At 28.6% G+C, this 23,722-nt stretch overlaps 1 protein-coding gene and 2 long non-coding RNA genes across 3 annotated transcripts; 1 reads left to right on the top strand and 2 right to left on the bottom strand.

Moving 5' to 3' along the window:
• Nucleotides 1–303: 303 nt before the first annotated feature.
• LOC129912537 (uncharacterized) lies at nucleotides 304–963 on the bottom strand. Its single transcript, XR_008771851.1, has 3 exons — nucleotides 670–963; nucleotides 450–581; nucleotides 304–384 (listed from the first exon to the last, which is right to left on the bottom strand). It is a non-coding gene; the product is annotated as an uncharacterized LOC129912537 (long non-coding RNA).
• A 2,621-nt stretch (nucleotides 964–3,584) lies between these two features.
• Nucleotides 3,585–5,124, bottom strand: LOC129911446 (uncharacterized). Its single transcript, XR_008771644.1, has 5 exons — nucleotides 4,744–5,124; nucleotides 4,325–4,684; nucleotides 4,020–4,260; nucleotides 3,801–3,952; nucleotides 3,585–3,736 (listed from the first exon to the last, which is right to left on the bottom strand). It is a non-coding gene; the product is annotated as an uncharacterized LOC129911446 (long non-coding RNA).
• Nucleotides 5,125–5,814: 690 nt separating this feature from the next.
• On the top strand, nucleotides 5,815–13,410 carry LOC129912770 (alanine--tRNA ligase, mitochondrial). Its single transcript, XM_055991174.1, has 12 exons — nucleotides 5,815–6,130; nucleotides 6,191–6,364; nucleotides 6,421–6,566; nucleotides 6,626–6,829; nucleotides 10,482–10,626; nucleotides 10,688–10,827; nucleotides 10,894–11,831; nucleotides 11,902–12,058; nucleotides 12,125–12,410; nucleotides 12,470–12,693; nucleotides 12,752–12,953; nucleotides 13,021–13,410. Exons 1-12 carry the CDS (start codon nucleotides 5,927–5,929, stop codon nucleotides 13,222–13,224), a joined length of 3,024 nt encoding a protein of 1,007 aa, XP_055847149.1. The 5' UTR covers nucleotides 5,815–5,926; the 3' UTR covers nucleotides 13,225–13,410.
• Nucleotides 13,411–23,722: the final 10,312 nt, after the last annotated feature.

Here is a 23,722-nt window from a genome sequence, read left to right as displayed (position 1 = left end):
TCCAAAATTACTAAATTATAGAGAAAACAAAAACCTCTGAATATATTTGTTATAATTAAGAACAATGTGCCTGTCGATAAAATTGCTGATGATAATACAAAATTGTTGCAGCAATGTTTTCTTTATTTTGGATAAAGTTTGTTGAAGAGGCCAAAACTTAAATTTTCAAACAATCAAGACATTTACTTCATCTTTTTTCATCAAACAATCTTCTTGAAAATATTCATCTCTAATCCCGATCTTGTTGGCAACATGATACTTAAAATACATATGTTCATTCAGAGGACGAAGACGAGCGTTTCCATCTGGTCGATCTTGTTTTCTTTGTGTGACAAATCCGATGACGATTGGTTCTAGATGCATTTCATTTGCCCGGGAGATGCCCTACATAATCAAACAACTTGGCCTTAATTAAATTGTTGTTTTATTTAAATAAAGATTAAAGTTACCTATAAAAAGTGATTGCAAAATGGATTTAAGTTTCGGTTTTCTCAGTGAGGCTCTCAATATCATCGCCCAAATTGACATTGCTATAAAAGGGTGCACATCCCATGCAAACTAAACCGAATCTTGGGTTGAAACTGAAAGAATGCTATTTAACAGAGAAAAAATAAATAGTTAAAAAAATAATTTATCATCTTTAGGCACCTTATTATTTTTAAGAATTACCTAATATTATTGAATTGATCCGTTTTGTGTCTTCATGTTAACGTGGGCTGACATTTATCAAAGCCACCAGATACTTGTGTTTCAGTGTCTAGCTGCAACTGCTTTTGACACGTTAACTTATGTCTTGGCTTGTGGAGTAAGCAGTTTATAAAGGCATTATTAAAATGCTGTTGGCATCGTTAGGATTTTGTGTGCTCTGCTACAAAAATGCCTATCGCCCAGTATATATATCCTTGTCATTTCTATAAGTTATATCGGCCTACGAAAAATGCCCTGTACCTACTGTGAGGTTATAATAATTGGTTTTAACCATTTTGCCAAACTTGCACAAAGAACAAGTATTGACAAACAACGGTGGTACACCATTTCTCAAACCATGTCGTAAATATCGATGGCTTCTTCGAAAATATCTCCATATGCAACATGCAATGGAAGACGTTTGGGACACATTCCTTATGGTAAGACTTCTATGTATGAAAGAGTTATATTAATTTATTAAATGCCTAATTACATTGTAATCCAGTCAAATAAGGGTTTAACCTCGGAATGAATGTTAGTAGAAATTTTTTTTGCTCAATATCTTCCTTTTGCCATTCTATAACATATCTCAAAAGTCTAGAAAAATCTCATGTCCGCTTGTCGCGATTTCAAGGTCAAATCGCGAAATGGAGATTTTCAAAATTATCAAAAATAGGCTATGGTATTATATACACATATGATACATGATTTCAAGGTATTTTTTAATGCTGATTCCAAAAAATCTAAAATCAAGCCAATCTGACCTCTCTGGAAAAAGTTATACCTGTTTTTCATCTGTCAACCCATATTATTATAACAGTTGCTAACTTACTACCGAAAAACCTTTAAAAACCATGGTAGGGTAACCAAATTTTGCATGAAGGTTTAAATATCCATTATCATTTAGAATCAAAACAATGCAATGCAAAAAACATTCATATCTATGACAAAATGGTAATTTTTGAGAAAACGGGAAATTTTGGGATGTGCACTAAAAACATCCTGGTACAATCTTGGAATTAGTGCTAATAGGATAACTTTTTTGTTTCTATCTTTGTTTGGATATTCTATAACTTATGTCAAAAATCTAAAAAAATCTCATGTCCGCAAGTTCTAATTTTCCAGGTTAAACTAGGTTAGGTGCAGATTTAAAAAAAATAATAAGAAAACTTTAGATTCTTATATGTATACCAACATAACCCATATCATTTCAAGGTATTTTTTAACGCTGATTCCAACAAAGCCCACAAACAAATCAATATGACCATCCCTGAAAAGTAATGTACCTAATTCATGTTGATCTGACACAAATATCTGAAGAGTAGTTTTTCAATTTTTTCAAATCTGCACCTTATCTTCAAACCAAGAAAATTAGGACTTGCGGACATGAGATTTTTTTAAATTTTTGAGGGTAGTTAAAGAATATCCAAACAAAGATTAAAATGAAAAAATTAGCCTATTAGCACATATTCCTAAGATGAACAAGAATCTTCTTTAGTGCATATCATAAAATTTGCCCCTCCATCAAAAAATACCATTATTTCGTAGGTATATATAGTTTTTGTAATGGATTGTTTTGATTTTTAATAATGATGGATTCTAAAATCTTCATGCAAAATTTGGTTCATCTACCATAGCTTTTAAGGGTTTTTCGGCAGTAAGTTTGCAACTGTTATAATAATATGAGTTGACAGATGAAAAACAGGTACCTATAAGTCCAGAGACGTCAGATCGTCTTGATTTTAGATTTTTTGGAATCAGCATTAAAAAATACCTTGAAATCATGTATCATATGTGTATATAATACCATAGCCTATTTTTGATAATTTTGAAAATCACCATTTCGCGATTTGACCTTGAAATCGCGACAAGCGGACATGAGATTTTTCTAGACTTTTGAGATATGTTATAGAATGGCAAAAGGAAGATATTGAGCAAAATAAATTTCTACTAACATTCATTCCGAGATTTACCCCTTTTTTCTCCTTATTTTACTGTATTATTGGGCACTTTTTGAAAAAGTGCAAAAGGTAAAAAGTACAAACCTTTATTCAGAAATTTTGTTGAGTTTGCATTGTTTGTTAATTTTTTTAAATTATTGGTTTAAAATATTGGTTGTCAAAAAATGTCTTTCAAATCTCATACTTCAGGGTTGACACTTGTCAGTTCAAATGAGATAATTTGTAGTAAAAACGCTTTTTTGGTAATTTGCTAAATTACCTCATTTGGGGTGTAGTGAAAACACGCTATAAATTAAATAAAAGTGAAATGTTCGGATAGGAATGTTGTTCCTCAACATACCTATTTTGAAAACCATCTGGCTTACCAAACATTATCGTGTTTGAGGTATTCACTTTATATGAATGGGAGCATTCACTTATTTAGTGACTAAGTAGTCAACTCGTTAAGCCTTAACTAAATTGGCCAGCTTTTGCAAAAGTAAAAATATTTTGTTTCCCGCTATTGTATTTATAAAAAATTACACAATTCTCCATAATATCTTTTCTTTATATTAAAACAACGAAGAACCATTTGCTGAAACGAAACTTTAATATTTTAGTAGGTAGAACATAAAATCTTATTTTTTACTTTTTCCTCTGCATAAACTGTCACAAAAGGTTTCATGTAGAACATAAATCCTTAAGTTTCGTTTTAGCAAACGGCTCTCAATTACTTTATACTTTTTCGACAAAACAAAACACAAAACATTTGGAAAAAAATTTTTTTATTTATCACTGGAAAGTACAAAATTCTCATTAAAAAGTATTCAGGTCATATACATATATAAAATATTTGTTACTGTGTGTTAAGCATGGTTATATTCGAGAAAATATGAATTTCGGATAAATCGAAATACAAAAGATAAAACTTAGATTAAAAGTTTCATTTACCTTCTTTTTCTTAAATCTAACCAAGCATCAAGTTTTGTTGTTATAAAAATTATTAATTTAACTTATGGGTATTTGGTAGAAGAATCATGATGTGGTCTAAGTAAAGGCTGTTCATCTGGTATATAACGAACGACGAAATTCATCAACGATCTTGGTGACTAAGTAACGAAAAGTTAAAATAATTATACAAACTTAAAAAAAAACAAATTTCTCTATACATACGTTATGGAAATATCCAATAAAAGTATTTTCTTGCAACGGACGCAATAATAGTTCGAGAAACCTCAGCCAAAGAGCATGCAAACCGACTTGCTTCATTTGAATATCACGAGTTGGCACAGCTTCGTATCGTAACATCATTCCAATCGAGAATCCTTAAATAATATTAAATCATATTCTTTAATTTAAACAATTAAGGTAAATTGCTGGATAAACATTTACCTTATTGCTGCCATCAGACCACTTTTCAAAGTTCTCCTTGATGGCAACCATATCTTGACAAAATCTTTCTGTTCCAACTCTAAGACAGAATACATCAGAGCATGGCATATATTCTGGATGAATGTAACGCTGTTCCCAATCTTTTTGGTTTGTAAATAATGTATAAAAGTCAGACAGCTTGTTGTGTCAACAGGCGTGGGCACTGTGATGATTCCTGAGTCTTATCATGATTTTCACCCAACTAAAGAAAAATATGGGAACCCATTTAATACCAAATACTTAATTGAAAGAACATAGTTATTTACCTGTGTCTTTTAGATACAATATGCTTCTTTTTCATTAGCCAACGCTGATCGGAAATCACCCATGCAACTTGGGGTTTTGCATTCAGATGATATGTGATTCTCAGCAACATGAATTGATTTTGCTCCGTAATATTTAAGGTTTAGAGATAGAGCATGTTCGATGAAGCGAAAGGATAGTTTATATTCCCCAACTGCATGCAAGATTAAACTTGTGTTGCTCTATTAATAACAAAAAAAAAAAGTGCGATTTCTGGATGATCTTCTCCACAAATCAAAAGAAGCAAATAATCTTGCTTTGTAAAGCAACTTCAGTAATGTGCTGATTTGTCCATTTGCAAAGCAATAAAGAGTCAAGTGTGTCTAAAAACGAAAATATGAATTTTAAAAATATTTTCAAAAGAAAAAAGAACAAAACTTACGTATACTAAAATAGTGGATGGATGATCAATGCCATTAACTCGTTCGCTCATGATCACCGATCTTTGTTGAATGGCCAATATTTCTTGTGAATCTCCTAAGATGTAACTCTATCCAGCCAACATCCTTAGGCATTGTCCATTCTTGAAGTGTATTGCTCCAAAGACAACAAATTTTCAACAAATTTAATGCCTTTAAATAATCCATTTATGCTTCTTGATAAATGCAGGAATTTGCCCACCCAGTTTCCAGTTTTGGTATTTTTTGTTTATGGACGAAAATAATGACAATTGACAGTGACACTAGGTATATATATAGTAAAATTTTCTTGTACATAAACCTGAACTGGGGTTCAGCTGACTCTCACTTGATCCACAACTGTACAACCCACTCAAAGTTGAAACTGGTTCAAGAGTTAACTCGAGTTCAGCTGATCCGTGGGTTAACCCTCAATTTGTACAACTGGCCCTAAATGAATTAAAAATGAAAAAACCGTCAACACTGCTCTTGGAGTCAAGAAAAATGCACAAGACAGTAAAAATTAAGTGACAAATGAATGAAAACTCTCCAATTTTTTCGCTAGAGTTGCTTACTGAAAAACGAAAAGCAAAACGAAATTTTCCGTTCAGGATTTCGTTAACGAAGTTTTTAAATGGAAAATTTCTTTTCGCTTCAGCAGCGTACTAGGCTTTATTCACCATTTTCCTCGAAGAAACACGAAGAAAATTTGTTATTTTTTAATTTGTAATTTTTTCAAATGACATTTTATAAATTAAAACAAAAACAAATTTCCTGTTTACTGCGATTGAAATATAAAAATTAAAGGCCGACCTGACAGATTGGTGCCCGATTTGTGACAAACAAATTTTGACAACGTTCGGAATATATTACCTTATTATGTGTACTGTGCTAACTGCGTACCATGCTTATTATGTAGAAATATGTTGATTTCATCTGACACTACTTGGCATTTAGTTCATATTTTGACCACCGTCCAACGCATTTCAAATTTACCAATCCCTAGATGCACCCTGTTTTATTTGTATTATATTTCCGAACACACATTCTATTTGACACAAAAACTGTCAAATAAAAAAGTGATGGTCGCATACCGGTCAAAACTCAAATAAGGAATTTTTGTGCAAAAATAAATATAAAAATTCTTCTTGATGCTATTTTGCGGGCATGTTATTTAAATTTTGCCAAATAAATCAAATAAGAATGTATTCGTCGTCACGCAAATTAAATAGAGTCCTACCATCGACGGTTATTCGGAAGACATTTCTGGAATATTTCACAGAAAATCATGAACATAAATTTGTGAGGTCAAGTCCGGTGATTCCATTATGTGATCCAACTGTGGCTTTTGTTAATGCAGGAATGAATCAGGTATGTATTGCAAATTATTGAGGTAAACAACAAGTATCAATAAAATGCCTTTGAAACCAGTTCAAATCAGTATTCCTTGGAAAAACTGTACCACCAAGTAAACGAGTTGTAAATTCACAAAAATGCGTTCGTGTTGGCGGCAAGCACAACGATTTGTCCGTTGTTGGACAGGATGGCTATCATCATACATTTTTTGAAATGTTAGGCAATTGGTCATTTGGTGATTATTTTAAGGTAAACTCTATCAAATAGAAAAGAGAAATGTATACCGAACAATCTTTAATTTCTAGAAAGAAGCTTGTCAAATGGCTTTAGAATTGTTAAAAGGTCCCTATGGCATAGATCAATCAAGATTGTACGTTACATATTTTGCAGGAGACAAGGCACTCGGCTTGCCAGCTGATACAGAATGCTTTGAAATCTGGAGAAGTTTAGGGTAAAATAATTGACATAATTTGCATTTGAGATCGCAAGATAACATTTAAAGAATTAAAGATTTCCAGCTGAAAGAATTCTTCCGTTTGGAAGTAGAGATAATTTCTGGGAAATGGGTTCGACTGGTCCCTGTGGTCCTTGTACCGAAATTCATATTGATCACAAACCAGAGCTTTCGGCAACAGAAGACCGAGCAAAGCTTGTTAATGCGGGAAGGCCGGATCTAACAGAATTATGGAATATTGTATTTATACAATACAACAGGTAAATCTATAAATATTTTTTTTTCTTGAGTTCTAATAAATGCATTTCAATAAATTGATAAAAATAAAAATATTTTATTAGATAAGTAAGATCAAAGAGCACACAAATTTAAATGCTTAATTATTTATTAATAAAAAATGATAAAAGACTTTTGAGTAAACAAATTTAATACACTTAATCAACAACCTTCAAATTCTTAAAATTGATCAACCTTATTAAGATAATCTTCTCAGAATGAAACACGCTTGTTCAAACGAAGAAAATCATTGCATTAATAAATTATCGCATGCATTTTAGTGTTTAACATAATCATTACCGAAGCACGAAAAAACAATTATAAAATCTTTTACTAATGGCAATTTGTATAAATTGCAAAAATTCATAAGTAGAAGCAAATACGGCTCTAAAGGAATTCGTGAAAGGGTTGAATGTTTTTATTTCCAAAGGGTAAACTGCTTCAGTAAAATTACTCTGAGAAAAGGGGGATTTATGTTATATTTTGTTAAAACTCGCTTATAAGTGGCAAAATCTTTTTATTTTTATTTTTTGCAATTTCCGTAATGTAAGCTGCAATATAATTTCCACTTTTTCGAATGCTGGACTCAACCAAATTTGATAGATTTGATTTATCACGTGAATAATTTTGGAAAAGCCAAAAAAAAGTGTCAAAGAATTTAAAATACTTTTTTAAAACCATGTTTTGTGACATTTGGGACAATAACCAACACAAATAAAAAATAGAAGACAACTATAAAAAGAAAATTAAATTTTAGCCGCAAAAATGGATATATTTCCAAGAAAAAATACCAAATATACAATACACAAAGAAATTTAAAAAGAACTTAAATATTAGCTTATTTGATCGTTCGAGGAAGACTGAAGAATTTTGTAAAAAAGTGCACTCTATCTTTCCCCACAAAACTCTATTTCCAAAAATTTAGAAAATTGATTGATAGTAGTAATTTTACTAAATTCAATTTTGTCAAAGGAGAGTAGGGCTGGCTAGTGATTAATTGATAGCTATTAAAGAATCCTAACACTCAATAAATCTTGTGTTAGTCGTCAGGTATGGAGTATTTGTAAAAGTCTAACCTCACCATAAAAAATTTAGTTTAGCGGAAAATTTAAAATTGATAGAGATCGAGTATATTTTGTCTTCTTTTTATGACTCCTAAATCAATTAATTTGAAGAAATAATTTTGTTTAATTTTCTAGAATTTGCAAAAAAAAAAACAGTGTTGCATAATAATTATAATCGCATTAAATTCGTTTCATTTTAAATAGCTGTTTATGCTAAAATTGTAATGGTAATAATGAGGCTTCGATTGGCATACTCTCAAGTCTTTCTATATAATCAGGATATTCTGGAGAAGTAAATATAATTTCAAATTTTTGGTTTTAAGTTTAAAAACGTCTTTAAATTTGCCAATTATGGGCATGAGACATAAACTCATTTTCTTAAGATTTTCTATCAGATTACAAATTTGGAAAAAGTAAGGCATACTGCTAACTGATTTGGATTGCCTCATGTTCTTGCTGAAATTCATGATAAAATCATGCCCTAAAATTGGACACTCTGTTCAAATAGTCCCATAAATAAAAAAAAAAAATACCAGACAAAATTAGAATTTTTCGAAAAATGCTTTGAAAATGTCCTCCTGTGTCTCCTTTTTGCTACAAAAAAAAAAAAAAAAAAAACTATCACAGTAATAAGGCTAACGGCCATATTATTCACTCTGGATTTAGTTTGGAAATAAGTTAATTTTAAATCCAATCCATTAAATCTGAATTTCATAAATCCAAGGATTTAATTTGTTGTTCATATTATTCACCCAAAAGAAATTATGTGGTTATTCAATTAATTTTGTATAATTTGCATTTATATTTATTTTTCCTTCACAAAATACTTGACAAAACAACTGAATACTGTGAAAATGAATTTTACATCTGGATTTATAAAGTTAAACAGACCTCCAGGGAGCAGTTTAAATTTGTTTGGATTTAACGAGATTGGATTCAAAAAATTGGATTTAAGATTGGATTTAAGTAGCATTTACATCAAGATTTCCTTAGTTAGGTTCTATAAGCTAAAATATAAACAAACACTTAAAAATATACTTTTTTGAAGGTGTTCTGAACTCGAAGCCCAAGACAGAAATATACTATTAGACCCCTTTTTTTAAATATTTCCGTTATACAATGCAAAAAACGTTACTTCGACTGTTTTTTAAGGTTATTCTTTAATGTGTGGTAGTTTATTTGAACATAATTTGTAACGATGTCTAGAAAAACTGTTTTTTTTCTTCCTAAAACTGATAAAATCTTTCCTCTCTTTTATTATCCGAAATATTTTAAGTATAAATAAGTTTTTGGCTTCTTAACTTAAAACCCTAAAACCTTCAGAAAATTATGTTTTGGTTCTTGCGGCAGAAAAAAATTAAATTTTGTTGACCAGTGTTATTTTTTATAATAAAGATAATATATCGGCCTTAAGTTTTGAAAAAAATAAATATACAGGGTGTCCCAAAAGTAATGGATCAAACGAAATATGCTGAGAGGCCAACTTTAGGGCTCTCAGAATTTGGTAACTTGTTTATCCCAAATCCTTACGGTTTTCGATTTAATGCAGTTTTTGTGAAATTTCGAAAAATCCCGACTTGGCAATAGTATTTTGCTTCCTCCACTCATAATAGATTTCTGTTTTTCACAATTCTTTCAATAAAACATTGTCTAATATTGAGAAACAATTAATTGATCAAAATATTTTTTATTTCATGCGCCATTTTGCTGAAATTTAATTAACAGTTCCATGTTTTATAAAAACTCAATTTCTTACTTTTATTTCAGAGCAACACCATGAAAAAAATTTTTATGGTGTGGCACTGGTTTAATATTTTGAAAACTTGCCGTGTTATTGCAGTTTTCAAAAATGTATAAAAATTTCCAAAGTTGAAATTAGAACAAAAGATATTACAATTTGAATGCGAAAAAACAGAGGATTTCAGAGCAAAATAACAAACAAAAATCGAGGCTTTTATTCAGAAAGAAATAAACAAAGAACAGTCGACAAAATGTGTTTATTTTTCTTTGTTATTTTCTCTGAAAAGCCCTGTTTTGCTACTTTTAAATTGTAATATCTTTAGTTCTAAGTTCAACTTTGGAAACTTTTATACCTTTTTGAAAACTGCAATACCGGGACAAATTTTTTAAATAATAAACCAGTGTCACACCATACATAATTTGTTCATGGTGTTGCTCTGAAATAAAAGTAAGAAATTGAGTTTTTATAAAACATGGAACTGTTAATTAAATTTCAGCAAAATGGCGCATGAAATAAAAAATATTTTGATCAATTAATTGTTTCTCATTATTAGACAATGTTTTATTGAAAGAATTGTGAAAAACAGAAATCTATTATGAGCGGAGGAAGCAAAATACTGTTGCCAAGTCGGGATTTTTCGAAATTTCACAAAAATTGCATTAAATCGAAAACCGTAAGGATTTGGGATAAACAAGTTACCAAATTCTGAGAGCCCTAAAGTTGGCCTATCAGCATATTTCGTTTGATCCATTACTTTTGGGACACCCTGTATATCAATATTTCTACTTTAATTTCAATTTTGATATCAATTTAATTTGTAATGTTAATTAGGAGTGAGGATGGTACTATAGAGCAGCTGCCAGAGAAACATGTCGACACGGGAATGGGTTTTGAACGTTTAACAGCAATTCTTCAAAATAAGTCTTCCAACTATGACACAGATTTATTTTCACCAATATTTGAAACAACTCAAAGGGTATGTTTCTTATTTTTTTCATTTTCCAAAATCAAATAAAACTATGTAATTCAATTTTAAGCTTTGCAAAGTACCAGGTTATGGAGGATTGTTTCCAACACCAACCGAAAAACAGTCCCTCGACACTGGATACAGAATATTAGCCGATCATTCGAGAATGATAACAGCATGTATAGCCGATGGCATGTTGCCTGATCAAAAGTAAGTAGGTTCGAAAAAAAAAATATAATAATTTTAAACTAATTTCAATTAAATTCAATCTTACAGTCAAAAACTGAGACGTGTCTTACGCAAAGCCATATTAACATCAGAAAACATTTTCAACAATGCCAATCTTCTGCCGCAGCTAATACCAGTTGTGGTTGATACTTTAGGTTCAGCATATCCCGAAATGAATGCTAAACTAAGTGATGTTCTCGAAATAATCGCACACGAACAAGATGTTTTTAAAACTGTTCGAAGCAGTTCATCAAAGGCATTCAACAAAGTCTTACAACAATATCCCAAACTACAAGATGTTGACTTAATGGAGTTTCCTGGATTTGTACCTGCATTTAAAGACCTACAAGCTCAAAAATCAATATTTAAAGACGGTGTTATTCCTGGAAAATTTCTCTTCAAATTAACAGATACTTTTGGATTGGCTGAAGATTCATTTAAAATATTAGCTCAACTAGAAGGAATGCAATTAGATGAAGAAGGTTTTCGAGAGGAAGTTATCAGAGCTAAAGAAAAGTCGAAAGGTTCTAATTTTGATAGTACAACTCAGCGGCAAATTAATGAAGCTTTATCAAAGTTGACACTTTCATGTGAAAACACAGATAGTAGTTTTAGGTATAACTACAAGTTTAATACACAAAAACGGGTGTTTGAAGTGCCACCTGTAGAAACAGTTGTCCTTGGAATTTTACAAAGCGATTGTCAAGTCGATTCAGTTAATGCAGATACTGAGAATCATAAAGATCTCATTAGTGTTGTCACGAGTAAGAGTAATTTCTATTATGAAGCTGGAGGACAACCTTCTGACAAAGGTTACATAGAATTTGATGGTGGGAAATTTGTTGTTGAAAATGTTATACAAATGAACGACTGTATTGTGCACGTTGGAAGATTTAAAGAACCCGGAGGGACTTTGAGTGTCGGCAGTAAAGTTGTTTTACATGTCGATTCTGACTATCGTACAGCAAATACTTGCCATCATACAGGTTTGTAATTTGATTCACTTAAAATATGATAAGATTGATTTATGTTTGTATTTTTTTTCTTCTCAACCAGCTATTCATTTATTAAACGGCGCTGTGCGCTCTTTGTTCAAAAAAGTCACATATCAAGTAACGAGTTCCGTTTCCGGTGAGAATTGCAAGCTGGAATTGGGAATAATAGGCAAGCGTATGGGAAAAGAAGAAATACAAGAAATCGAACATCTTATAAGGTGATTTTGTTTTTGAGAATATATATTTCGAAATGTACGAATTTAATTTTCTTCCTGTCTTATTAGGAATGTTATCCAATCAGCAATTCCTTCGAAAATTTCCCTAGTTAACGCAGCAGATGTTATTGGCCAGTCAAATATAACATTAGTGCCTGGAGAAATATATCCTGAAACTGGTTTGCGATTGATTACAATTGAAAATAAAAGTCTTTCCTTCCTATCGAATGAACTATGCTGTGGAACACACGTTCTTAATACAAGTGATTTAGAAAACTTTGTTATAACTAATCTCAAACAGACAAACCGTGCAAGGTATGCTTTCACGGCTGCAGCAGGAAAATTAGCTAATAACGTATGTATCCTTTTTTCTAAAATCTTAGTGGTGATTGCAATTCCAATTTCTATTTACAGGCCACAATTCGAGCTGAAGAAATTAAATCAAGAGTAGATAGCTTAGAAAGAGAGTACAAAACCAACAGTGATACATTGTATGCAACAGAAATTGAATTGCAAAAGATACGAAATAATATTCTTCATAGTGACATTGTGTTGCCATATGTTTTTCGAGTTGATATTCTCAATCGAATTAATGAAATTCTTAAGCAGCTGAAAAAGACATCTCGAACTTCACTCAAGTAAGATTTAAAAATATTATGGTTTATTTTCAAAATTAATGGTTAATTGTTTTTCTAGAGTATTTGTTGAAGATGAAATGAAAACTCTTCTGCAAGAGAAGCCAATTGAAAAGTATCCATTCATCATACATTATCTATCAAGTTCAGCTTTGCTGGAAGAAGTTCCTTTGCAGAAAGCTACACAACTTTGTAATGATCGTCCTATACTTTTAGTTAGCATGTGTGATGGAGTTGTGAAGGCGAGATGTTGTGTTCCAAAAGTAAATTATATACTCCATTTATTATTATTTTTCAATTTTGATTAAAATTTTCTTTTTATTTTTCTAGGAATTCGTAACAGATAGTTTTAACGCACAAAATTGGTTACAATTGTTTGCTTCTGTCTTTGAAGCACAATTATCTACACCCAAAAGCCAAGACTCAAATGAAGTATGTAATATGAAAGGAAAGAAAGTCTCATCGGAATTTGATGATAAACTTGAAGTTGCCATTAATAAATGCCGTGAATATGCTGCTAATAAATTATCGTGATATTCTAGTCATATTTGTAATATATTTTTTTTATTTTCTAGTATAAGTTACAATTTATTTATCAAAAAAAAAAACCTTAATTAGATATTTTTATATCTGTTTTTCTTACAAAATTATAATTTTAAATTAAAAAAAAAAAATAATTGTGTTGAATAAAATTCAAATGCATTTTTGAGCTAAATAAAAATAAATAAATCCATAAAAAGGAAATTTTCATTGTTTCAATTGTTAAGGGCTTTGTGCAGCTACCCATATTCACGGATACGTACATGAAAGGGAAATACGGGAGTATGAAACTTCGTAAATGTACTCCTTTCTGCGAATGGCAAAAAGTGACAGTTTGAATAATTTGCGAAATGTTTGTCTTTGGTACTACTGAATTCACAGACCATTCGCTTTACATACAATTTATTTCATTTCATACTTGCGTCGGTTTTGTTACGAATGTGGAGAAAATTTCCAACCCAAACAGAACAAAAAGAAATAAAAATATGGAAAGTGCAAAAATGTACGTTCAATTTCATTATAACGAAAGTGTGTTCATATAAATTTTTTTTAAAGAAAACGAAAAAAAATGGAAATGGAGTTCAGGAAATACTAGAAGTTTTGAACCAGAGCAACAACAACAATATCTCATTACTAAATTATATATTTCAGTAAATAGATTTGTTAATTGGTCCATTTTTGTACTTGAAAAACTTCTTCAGTTCAATCGCGTTTTATTCTTTATGCATTGTTGAATACAATCGCAATGCAAATGTCTGTAGTTATCAGTTAAGTCTAGTTTACAGATTGAGCTAAATTTTAGCTCCCAAACAAATTCTCCAAAATTTAGCCGAGTTTTGCCCAACTCCAGCCTAAAAAATGCAATTCCTTTTCTTTCTGCAGCAATGTCGATGATATATTGACGTTTATGAACGTTAAATTATCCATATTCTGACTTAATGAACATGGATAATGCAGTTCTCTGTTAGACAGGTGTTTATGAAAACAATCAGTCACTCTGGCGGATGTGTAACATTTTTTTATAAACAAAATTTAATAATTAAAAAAGATATTGCTGTTCAAATAATGGGACCACTTAATTTTTGTTGATCGTTAACCGTCCTTTAAAATATTATAGTTGGACGTTTGAAATTTAACATGTCTTATCTAATTTATCGACATTTGAAATATCCGATAAATCTCAATTTTTCTCAAAGATATCGCGTTTAAATTCTCATTATTTTTCAATTTTCAAATAAAATAAAACACAGAAAAATTCATTTCATTTACACTTTATTTTTCTTATATTTATATTTATTTACGGTTACAATTAGTTCTAGAGTTTAATTTATTTTATTACTTTTTAATTTATTTTTTTTTTTCACTTAAAATTACAGCCTTTTATGTGTTCTTTTGCTTCTTCTTATGGTTTAAACATACATTACACTTCTTTTTTTTTTTTGTTGTTTTCCTCTTTTCACATACCTAATGTTTTTTTTATTAATTTATTAAATATTTTTAATAATAAATATGGATGCCTTTTCATTCCATTGTCTTTTTTTTTGTTATTTAATCATGGCCATTCCTAAAAAATAATTTCTCAATATATATTTTGTTTTTATTTATTTATTTGTGTTATCATATTTTTAATATAATAGAGTCGTTTTGTTTTTTTTTCAATTATTTTTTTTTGTCTTGTAATATTGTTTATTTTGTTTACTAAATTAAGTTTTACTTTTAATTATATTATTTCGCGATAATTATTATCACACGTCTAAGTGTGTGAGAGAGAGTTGTGTGTGTTTAAATATATATATTGAAGATGTATTCCATTATGCTATACACATTTACAGTACACAATATTATAATAATAATTTTAAAACAATTTTATTTTGTTGTTGTTGTTGTTGTTGTAGTATGTCAGAGTTTTAATTCTCAAAAGAGAATACAAAAAAAAAGAGAACAATATTTTTTATTTCAATTGTATTTATTTATGTTTTGTAGTAATTTTTTAATATAATATTTATATAGAGTTGTGTTTTGCATTTTAGCGTGTAATGTTTATAAATATTTTACCATATATACGTATATTTTTTTTTATATAATTTTGATTTAATTTTTTTATATATAATATATAAATATTTATATTTTTTTTTGTTTTAGAACACAGTAGAGATCAATTCATATCAAGACATAGATAATTACAAATTTTACCACTCAGACAGATTTTTTAATAGAATTTATATTTTTTGTTTTTGTTAATTTTTAATTTATATAGACATTTTATTTTAAAAATTGATTTATTTATGTTTTTTTGGATAAAAATAAAGATTTCATTTGAACTCTGTTATTTCATGGGATAAGATATAATAATTATAAGAGAAATGGTATCTATTCAATTCTTGTACTCCGAAAGTAAGGTTTTTTTTCTAATTCTTCCTATTCTTCTTTGTTTTGATATTCGTTTATTTTTTAAGTTTTATTTTTGGATAGAAGTTTATGTATGATTGAAAAAAGATATTTATTTTTTTAGTTTTTGGAAATGTGTTGTGTTGTTTTGTTTAAAAACCATTTAATACTTCTTATTTTTTGTTTGTTTTAATAATATGGAAGAGGATTTGCAGCAAATGCAGTTTAGTTATGTGAAAACTATGTCCGCCTTTTACCTGTTTTTTTTTTTTTTTTTTTTTGTTAGTAAGTTTTAAAAATTTAAAATTTTGTGATACATTAAGATGTTTTTTAAAAAGGATTTTTTTTTTTGTTAAATATACTAAAATATTATTTTACTAGATATTTTTTGTTGGATATTAATACATTTAGATTTTGTTTGTAAGAGAGGAAATATTCTTTATTTTTTATTTGTTTTCTTTTTCTACTATGACCAATTTAAATAATTATTTATTTTTTTCGTTTAATTATAATATTTTCTTTTATTGTTTTCGTCTACTGTGCTAAGTTTTAAATCAATTCATAGACTAAAAAATAATTCTGCTAATTTATTTATGTTTTTTGTTTAATTTTTCGTTTGCAATAATTTGTTGTTTTTTTTTTAGTTTTATTTGATAACAATAATTTTTATTTTATTTTCCTTATACATGTATTTTTACTAAAATTTAATATTTAATGTTTTTGCACCATTTGTTTGTTTTTATTATGTTATATAGTAAGATATTATTTTTTTTTGTTATATAGTTATGTGTACAGTTTTACGACAAAGCTAAGCAAATAAAAAAATGTATTTTTGATATTTTTTTGTTGTTGGTTTATTGTATGGATTTAAATTTTTTCTACATAATATTTATGTTTAAGGAATTGTATAGGGGGATAAATAAAAAAGATATTCGTATTTGTTTATTTAAACAATTTCACCTACGATCCGCAAAAAATAGCCTCAGCAAGTTAAAATAACAAAAATTATAAAAAATTTTAAGTATACTTTTTGTTTATTTATTTAATTCTTTTTTGAAAAAAAGTTTTTTTTCGTTGCCTTCTTGGATTTGGTTTTGTCTGCGATATCAGAATTATTGATTCATCAGTTTAATGTAAGTCACAATATTGTATGTTTTTTTTTTTATATTTTTAAATATATTTAATGATTCACTACTGCAAAAATGAAACGCAATTAAATTGCACTTAATTTTCACAAATTCTTTTTTGAAGTGTATTTTATTTTTAATTCGTTATTTCTTTTTTGTTGTATGCAATTTTTTTTTTAACTTCGTATTTGATGTTTGATGTATAACAATTCATCAATAAACGATAAATAAATAACACTTACCGTACACATAGTAGGCACATAAGGAATTAAAAATATGTTTAAAAAATTTTTATATCTTTTCTTATTTGAACTTTTTTTTTATTTTAGTTTTTTTTTACAAAAAAAAAAACGAGAAATTAATAATTTTTCTTTTCAATTTAAAAAAACGAATAATTTCCTCATCAAATTTAGTTTTATCTTTTTTTTGGAAAACAAAAATGTAATACATAATAATTATGTTATTTTATTTATGTGTAGCGAATCATTAAGGGTAAAATTAAAAGTTTTCATTTTAAATGAAGGTGGGTATTTTATTTTTATTACATTAATATGTAGATGATTTATTAGTAAGGAAAAGTTTATTATGTAGCTTGTGACAAAATACAAAAAAAAATCAAGCAAATTGAATAATTTTTGAAGCGCTAGCAATGGTAGCATACCATGCAGCTGAAACATTTTTGTTAAATCTTTGAATAGTTGTTTTTTGTTTACCCACTTGATCATGCACTATGAGAAGAAATTTAAAGTTGTTTTTTTTTTTTTATGTAGAGATCCTAGGACTATCGCGAACCTCTAGGGAAATATTTCCCTCGCAGGATTTATTGTATTTTTTTCTTTCACAATAGCCTTAATAAATTTCGATTAGCTATTCATAATAATGGTTTACCGTTCATACAGGAAATTTAACTACATTTGTAATGATTTCACTACAAAAGTGATAGCTTTCATGTTTTTCACTTTTGTTTTTAATGAGAAATTCATTACAGATTTTCAGCCCTATCCCGTTATTCGATTCCCATGAAACGAAAGCTTTACTCCATTTATGACGTTAAATTGGCTTTGAAAAACCTCTGGGGGCTATCATGAATAAAATTTTCCAAGGGAATGTTTCCCATTTTTCCAACATGGAACGAAATGATCGTCAAAACTTTTCCTCGAAATTTATTGGTATCAGCAATACATTTTTCAAGGCAATTTAGCTGTCATATCATGCGATTTTTGGAAATTAATTCAAAGGGAGATTCACGTTCGTGAAAAAGATTTCCGGAGGAAAAATTATTTCCAAAGAAAAAAAATTGCCTCGAGATTCACGATAGGACACTCTATCTTTCGATGCAAAGCGTTGTTAGGCGCAAATTAGAAATTCTCAAGACAATTTTTTAAAATCTAATTTAAACCGCCATTTAAATGCTTCTTATTTTAAGCTTTCATGTGAATCGAATAGCAGAATAGGAATCATTATTAATTTTATTATAAATGTGATAGATTTGGAACATCATTACATTTGTAATAGTTTAGAACTAGAACTTTTTTTGTTATAAAAGAAAGATTGAAAATTTCTTTTTTTTTTTTGACAAAAGTTTTACAATGTACTTTTGAGTCACTTTCCTCTAGAAGTTCTCAACTGGAAATATTTGTATTGAAAGTAATGAAAACATCGTGGAAGCCCTAAATAATTCGAACTAGAAGTGAAATTGGGAGATTTTATGAAATGTAATTAGTTTTCAATTTTCATATTAAAAATCCGATCCTTTAAAAGTATGCGTCATAAGTATGCTTTGATAAGTTTTATTTTTTTTTATTTCTTTCATTTTCACTTCGGAAATAAATTAAATCTATATCGATACTATAATTCATACCTACTCGTACATTTATTTAAAGTGAAAATGAAATGTAGAACCTAATACTTTCGACTAGAGCAAAATTGAAATGAAATGAGCCCTCCTTCGGTTGAAGTGAAAATTTTTCCGTCCGAAAGATTCCACAATAGTGGAGATATCAAACATGCTCTACTATGAAACCAAAGATTCGCATCGCTATTTTTTAAACTAGGTATGTATCTGTATTGGAATCCAATTTTACGAATCCAATTTTCAAGAAAATTTAGCTCAAAAATATTTTATTTTTAATGAAATATTCAGCCCTACTGTAGGTTTCACTCGAAAAACTTTTCGCCTGAAATATTTTTGTTCGCTACAAATTTGACAAAAAATTTTCACTTAACTGGTTTCCTGTTTGCTTTCTTATTTTGAATGAAATAAGACTTACAAATTAGTTCCCATATCACTCTTAAGAGTAATTCACAACAACAAGAAATTTTTGGACCATTAACAATTTTTCGCCGGCCATATTTTCATAAGAATTGTACAAAGTAAAGCAAAAAGACACCATGTTAGATCTTTACTGTGAGGGACCTTAAAATTCCACGAAAACAAGGGTCATCTCGGATGTAAGTTTGTTCACGCGAAAATTACAATAGCTTTTATTCAGTCACATTAAAACATTTTGGTTTGCTTGTTGAATGCTTGAATCATTTATGTTGTTTGAAAAAAAAAGAAAAAAAAAACAAATATTTAGCTCGCAGCAGCTCGATAGTAGCAGTCACAAGCTACAACCCACATTCAAGTCTTCATTTTTTGTCAAAACTTTCCATTTTCCCTTTTGTTTAAAAATCTAAAAACTAGAAAAAAGTTATAAAACTTGTATATTGATATAAAAAACAGGATATAGTCAGGTTTTCCTTTCGTCGCTTAGCGATTCAAATATATTTCCACCTTCTTGCATTCGATCATTCCATGGTTTTGTTGTTGTTGATGTTGTATTTTCTTCATTGTTTTGTGAATAAGGGCGGGGGTGAAAATCCTAATATGGATATTCTATTATTTTTTTTTTTTTTCTATAAATGCTCATGTATCTAAATAATCTACGTTTTTTTTAATTTAAAATTGTCAATTCAATAATGATGACAGTATAATAATTAATATCATATATTTATATATATGTGTGGGTTTTTGTATACATATTAACAAATTTTTTGTCATTTTTTTGATTTACTAAAAAATACTCAACAATTTCCAGTTGAAACCATATTTTGTTTTCTATTAAATTTCAGCACTCTACATAATTTATTTATTTATTTTTTTTATTTTTTACGTGCTATGTTTTTATTTTATTTTAGTATTTAATTTTCATTGCTATTCATCTTTTATTTGCTGCATCTTAAAATCGTTTTTGTGAATGTATCTCATGTTTAAATTTTTTTTTATTTATATTTTACTCCAGAAAAAGTTTTTTTTTTAATTTTGTTTTAATTTTTAAATTTTAAGAATAAAATTTCGTTTTATTTTTTAATTTATTTTTTCTTTTTTTGTTTTTTTCGTTATTTAAATTAGGTATTGTCAAATAATTAACTTAGATGAAATTTGTATAATTGAAAATTGAAATTACACACTAAAAATAGTATTTTGTATATAACAACAAAAATATATATTATATGCACTCTAGTATAGAATATAGATTTACTTTATTCCTTGCTTATATTTTTTTTTTAATGATCGTTAGGTAATGTTTTTCTTTTTCTTTGTTTGTTTGTTAATTTATTTATTATCAACCGCGTTCCACAATCCAGGAGAAAATTATTGTTTTATTTATGTTTTTATTTTTTAACCTTAATCGTCCGCTGTGTTTATTTATTTATGTATATTTCTTTTTTAATATATGTTTTTAGTGATTAATCTTAAGTAACAAATCGGTGGCTTTTTATCATTCCTTGCCTCGCTCTATCAATAAAAATGTTTATTATTTTCTTTTTTTAAGAAGTTTTGAAAAATAAGTTTAATTTGAGCTGTAAAGTATTTTATTTGTTTTTTTAATTTATTACAAAAAAATATTTTAAATTAAAAAACAAAAAAAAACAATAATTTTTAACGCTCGGGTTAAGGTTGTTACTGTGTTGTTTTGTGAAGGTTTGCACCACAATTTTTTTTCATTTGTCTTTCCAGAGTAATACATACATTTTAGTATTTATTATTTAGTGACAATATATTTTTAAGTAAACAAAAAAAAAACGTCTGTCTGCAACGTTAAAATTTAATATTAACTTGTTTTCATTTTATTTTTAAACTTAATAAACAAATCAAATAAAATAAATAAATTTACTCTATACATTGTGCATCGTGTGTGTTTGTTTTTTGTTGTTGTTTTTATTGTAACTCCTTTTTTTGCTGCCTAGGAGTTTTTTTTTTATAATTGACTACAACTAATTAATTAATTAATTTTTTTTTGTTTGTTTATGTTGTTTAGATTTGTTTTAAGTAATATATATTTTGAATATCAAATTTTTTTGTTAAGTAAATATAAAGATTTGTTTAAAATACACATTTAAATTGAGTAAATTTTTTTGTTTTAATTATGTTTTATTTTGTTTACTATAATTTTAAATTACTTTTGGTTGTTTTTTATTAAAAAGGGCGGGCCATTTATAATGATGAATATTACGTCTTGTTTAGTTTACTAATATATTTTTTAGACTATTATTATAATTTTGTTTTCTTTATTTTTCTCAATGTGAATGTTTTTGTTTTGTTGTTTTTTAAGTGTACGCAGTTTTTTGTTGTTTTTTAATTAGCAAAAAATCCTATGGAGATTTTGTCTATACATAATTTTGAAAATTAAAATTATTTTATAAAATTGGCATTTAGTCAAATTCGCAGAAATTCTAGTTGATAAAAACTTTTCAACTTCCAAGTTTGATTAAGTGTCCTAATGACGATATGACTATGATTTGCCTGTCGTTTCAATTCAATGATTAGTTTCCTTTAGTTGTTTATCATTTGCATCCCCGTCCTGCATTTCGGTCAGTTACAATTTCAATTTTTTTTTAAATAGAACGAAATGTAGAGCATTTCATTCATTTCAATAGAATTTCAATATATATTTTAATCACTTCGATCGAAATGCAGAACATGGACGCTTAAGGCTCAACTAAAAACAAACAGTTAGAGGCAAGATCATGGATTCCCAAAATCTACATCAACTGAAATATTTTGGGCATGCGATTTTTGACTTGAACACATTGTGCACGTTCTGGAAAGATTTCTCAGATGTGATATTCGGAACGAATACCTCGATAGATATTTTTCCCATTCCGAACAAATCGTAGAAAAACTTTTCCCAAAAGGATAATTGTTTCCTATTTATCCAGCCAAATACACTTCGCGTCACTTGAATAGAAACAACATTTTTTCTTTAGAAAATTGCGATTGGCGCTTTGGTGAGGTAACTTAGTAGATTTTTGGTTTTGCATTTTCAAAGAGGAACTTTTAACAAACAATGTTGTAAAAACAAAAAACCCAAAACATAAACCGTATGGCTTCTAGTTGCGTTTTTTCGCATTACTTCACAAAAAACAGTGTTTTTTTTGCGTCACTTGAATAGAAACAAGCTCTTAAATTAGATAAAAATGATGAAAAATCATGGAAAACACTAATTATAGTAAAGCAATATTAAGCTTTGACATTATTTGCACATTATAACCAATTATGGGCTACGAGCTACCAATAGGCACCACAGAAAATGCATAAATAGAATTTAACATTGAAAATGCACTTCTACTGTACACAATCGTGGACCTAATTGGAGAAAGTGATAAAAGTGTTTGGTAACTTCTTACAAATTAAGAAAATGACATTTTCTACAATTTAAGGATTGAATAAGTGAAATAAACTTTCGTTTTTATCCGGAATGCATCTGTTTTGTTTTTATTGCGTTGTTTTTTCTTGAACTATCCTTGTGCAATCTCTAAGACGGTTGTTCTTCCACGTTCCTAAACTTGTCAAGAGCTTCTACCATTATTTCTTTGTAAAAGTTAGCATCTGTTTTTGAAGCGTGAAGCTTGAATTTTGCTATTGCACATCATAAAAACAAAGCGTATTACTATAACACATTTTAGTGCCCTTTATTGGCGATGCGATAAAGGTTATTCTTTTATAAACCAATGAAATAGGGCTAATATTAACGTGGTCCATCTGAGTTGTTATGTTTTCCTTTAAAAAACCACTCTTTACCTCACTACTTTTCAGTTCGAATGCAACTATAAAATAGTTAACTTTTTTGTAATCTTAGTACAACTTAAAATGTTGTTATTTTGCATTTTGAGGCTTTTTTAATGTTGTGCACCTTTTATAACTTCCAGGATGGAACAAACCAACACGTTTCCATCGCACTAACACCACGTTTTTGACCGATTTTAGCGGCAAAGAGAAGAAATTTGCAGCTAGTTTTTTAGTTATTTTTTTCTCTGCTCGTGACTTGGGTCTCACCTGTCTTATTTTTTGATTTGATCACTAGTTTACGATATTTTAAAAATTATCTCATCCAAATTTGGCAAATTTTCCAATATCTTTCTCGGTTTTGCATAGCGCAGGTGCATTTCTAATGTTAGCTGCTATTTATGCATTTTCTGTGGTGCCTATTGGTAGCTCGTAGCCCATAATTGGTTATAATGTGCAAATAATGTCAAAGCTTAATATTGCTTTACTATAATTAGTGTTTTCCATGATTTTTCATCATTTTTATCTTATTTAAGAGCTTGTTTCTATTCAAGTGACGCAAAAAAAACACTGTTTTTTGTGAGGTAATGCGAAAAAACGCAACTAGAAGCCATACGGTTTATGTTTTGGGTTTTTTGTTTTTACAACATTGTTTGTTAAAAGTTCCTCTTTGAAAATGCAAAACCAAAAATTTACTAAGTTACCTCACCAAAGCGCCAATCGCTATTTTCTAAAGAAAAAATGTTGTTTCTATTCAAGTGACGCGAAGTGTACGTTGTTAGAAAATTTAAAAAATTAATAAATTTGTGGCATGACACCCTATTAAGGAGCACGTCAAATTGGCTAACAACTCTCAACCATTTTTGTGTACCGCTGAGTTTAAACGGGTAAGCAGAAATGCACTGATTTTTGAGGCTTTGCAAAA

The sequence above is a fragment of the Episyrphus balteatus genome, chromosome 2 (assembly GCF_945859705.1).
Source record: "Episyrphus balteatus chromosome 2, idEpiBalt1.1, whole genome shotgun sequence".
NCBI classification, from domain to species: domain Eukaryota; kingdom Metazoa; phylum Arthropoda; class Insecta; order Diptera; family Syrphidae; genus Episyrphus; species Episyrphus balteatus.
The sequence above is the reverse complement of the archived record's forward strand: the minus strand, read 5'-3'. Positions and strand labels throughout refer to the sequence as shown.

Bases quoted from the DNA above. Each gene is read 5' to 3' on its own strand.
- LOC129912770 (XM_055991174.1), top strand. From the start codon at position 5,927: ATGTTATTTAAATTTTGCCAAATAAATCAAATAAGAATGTATTCGTCG. The intron at 11,832-11,901 runs GTTTGTAATTTG...CTTCTCAACCAG, and splicing joins AAATACTTGCCATCATACAG to CTATTCATTTATTAAACGGC. The intron at 12,411-12,469 runs GTATGTATCCTT...TTCTATTTACAG, and splicing joins CAGGAAAATTAGCTAATAAC to GCCACAATTCGAGCTGAAGA.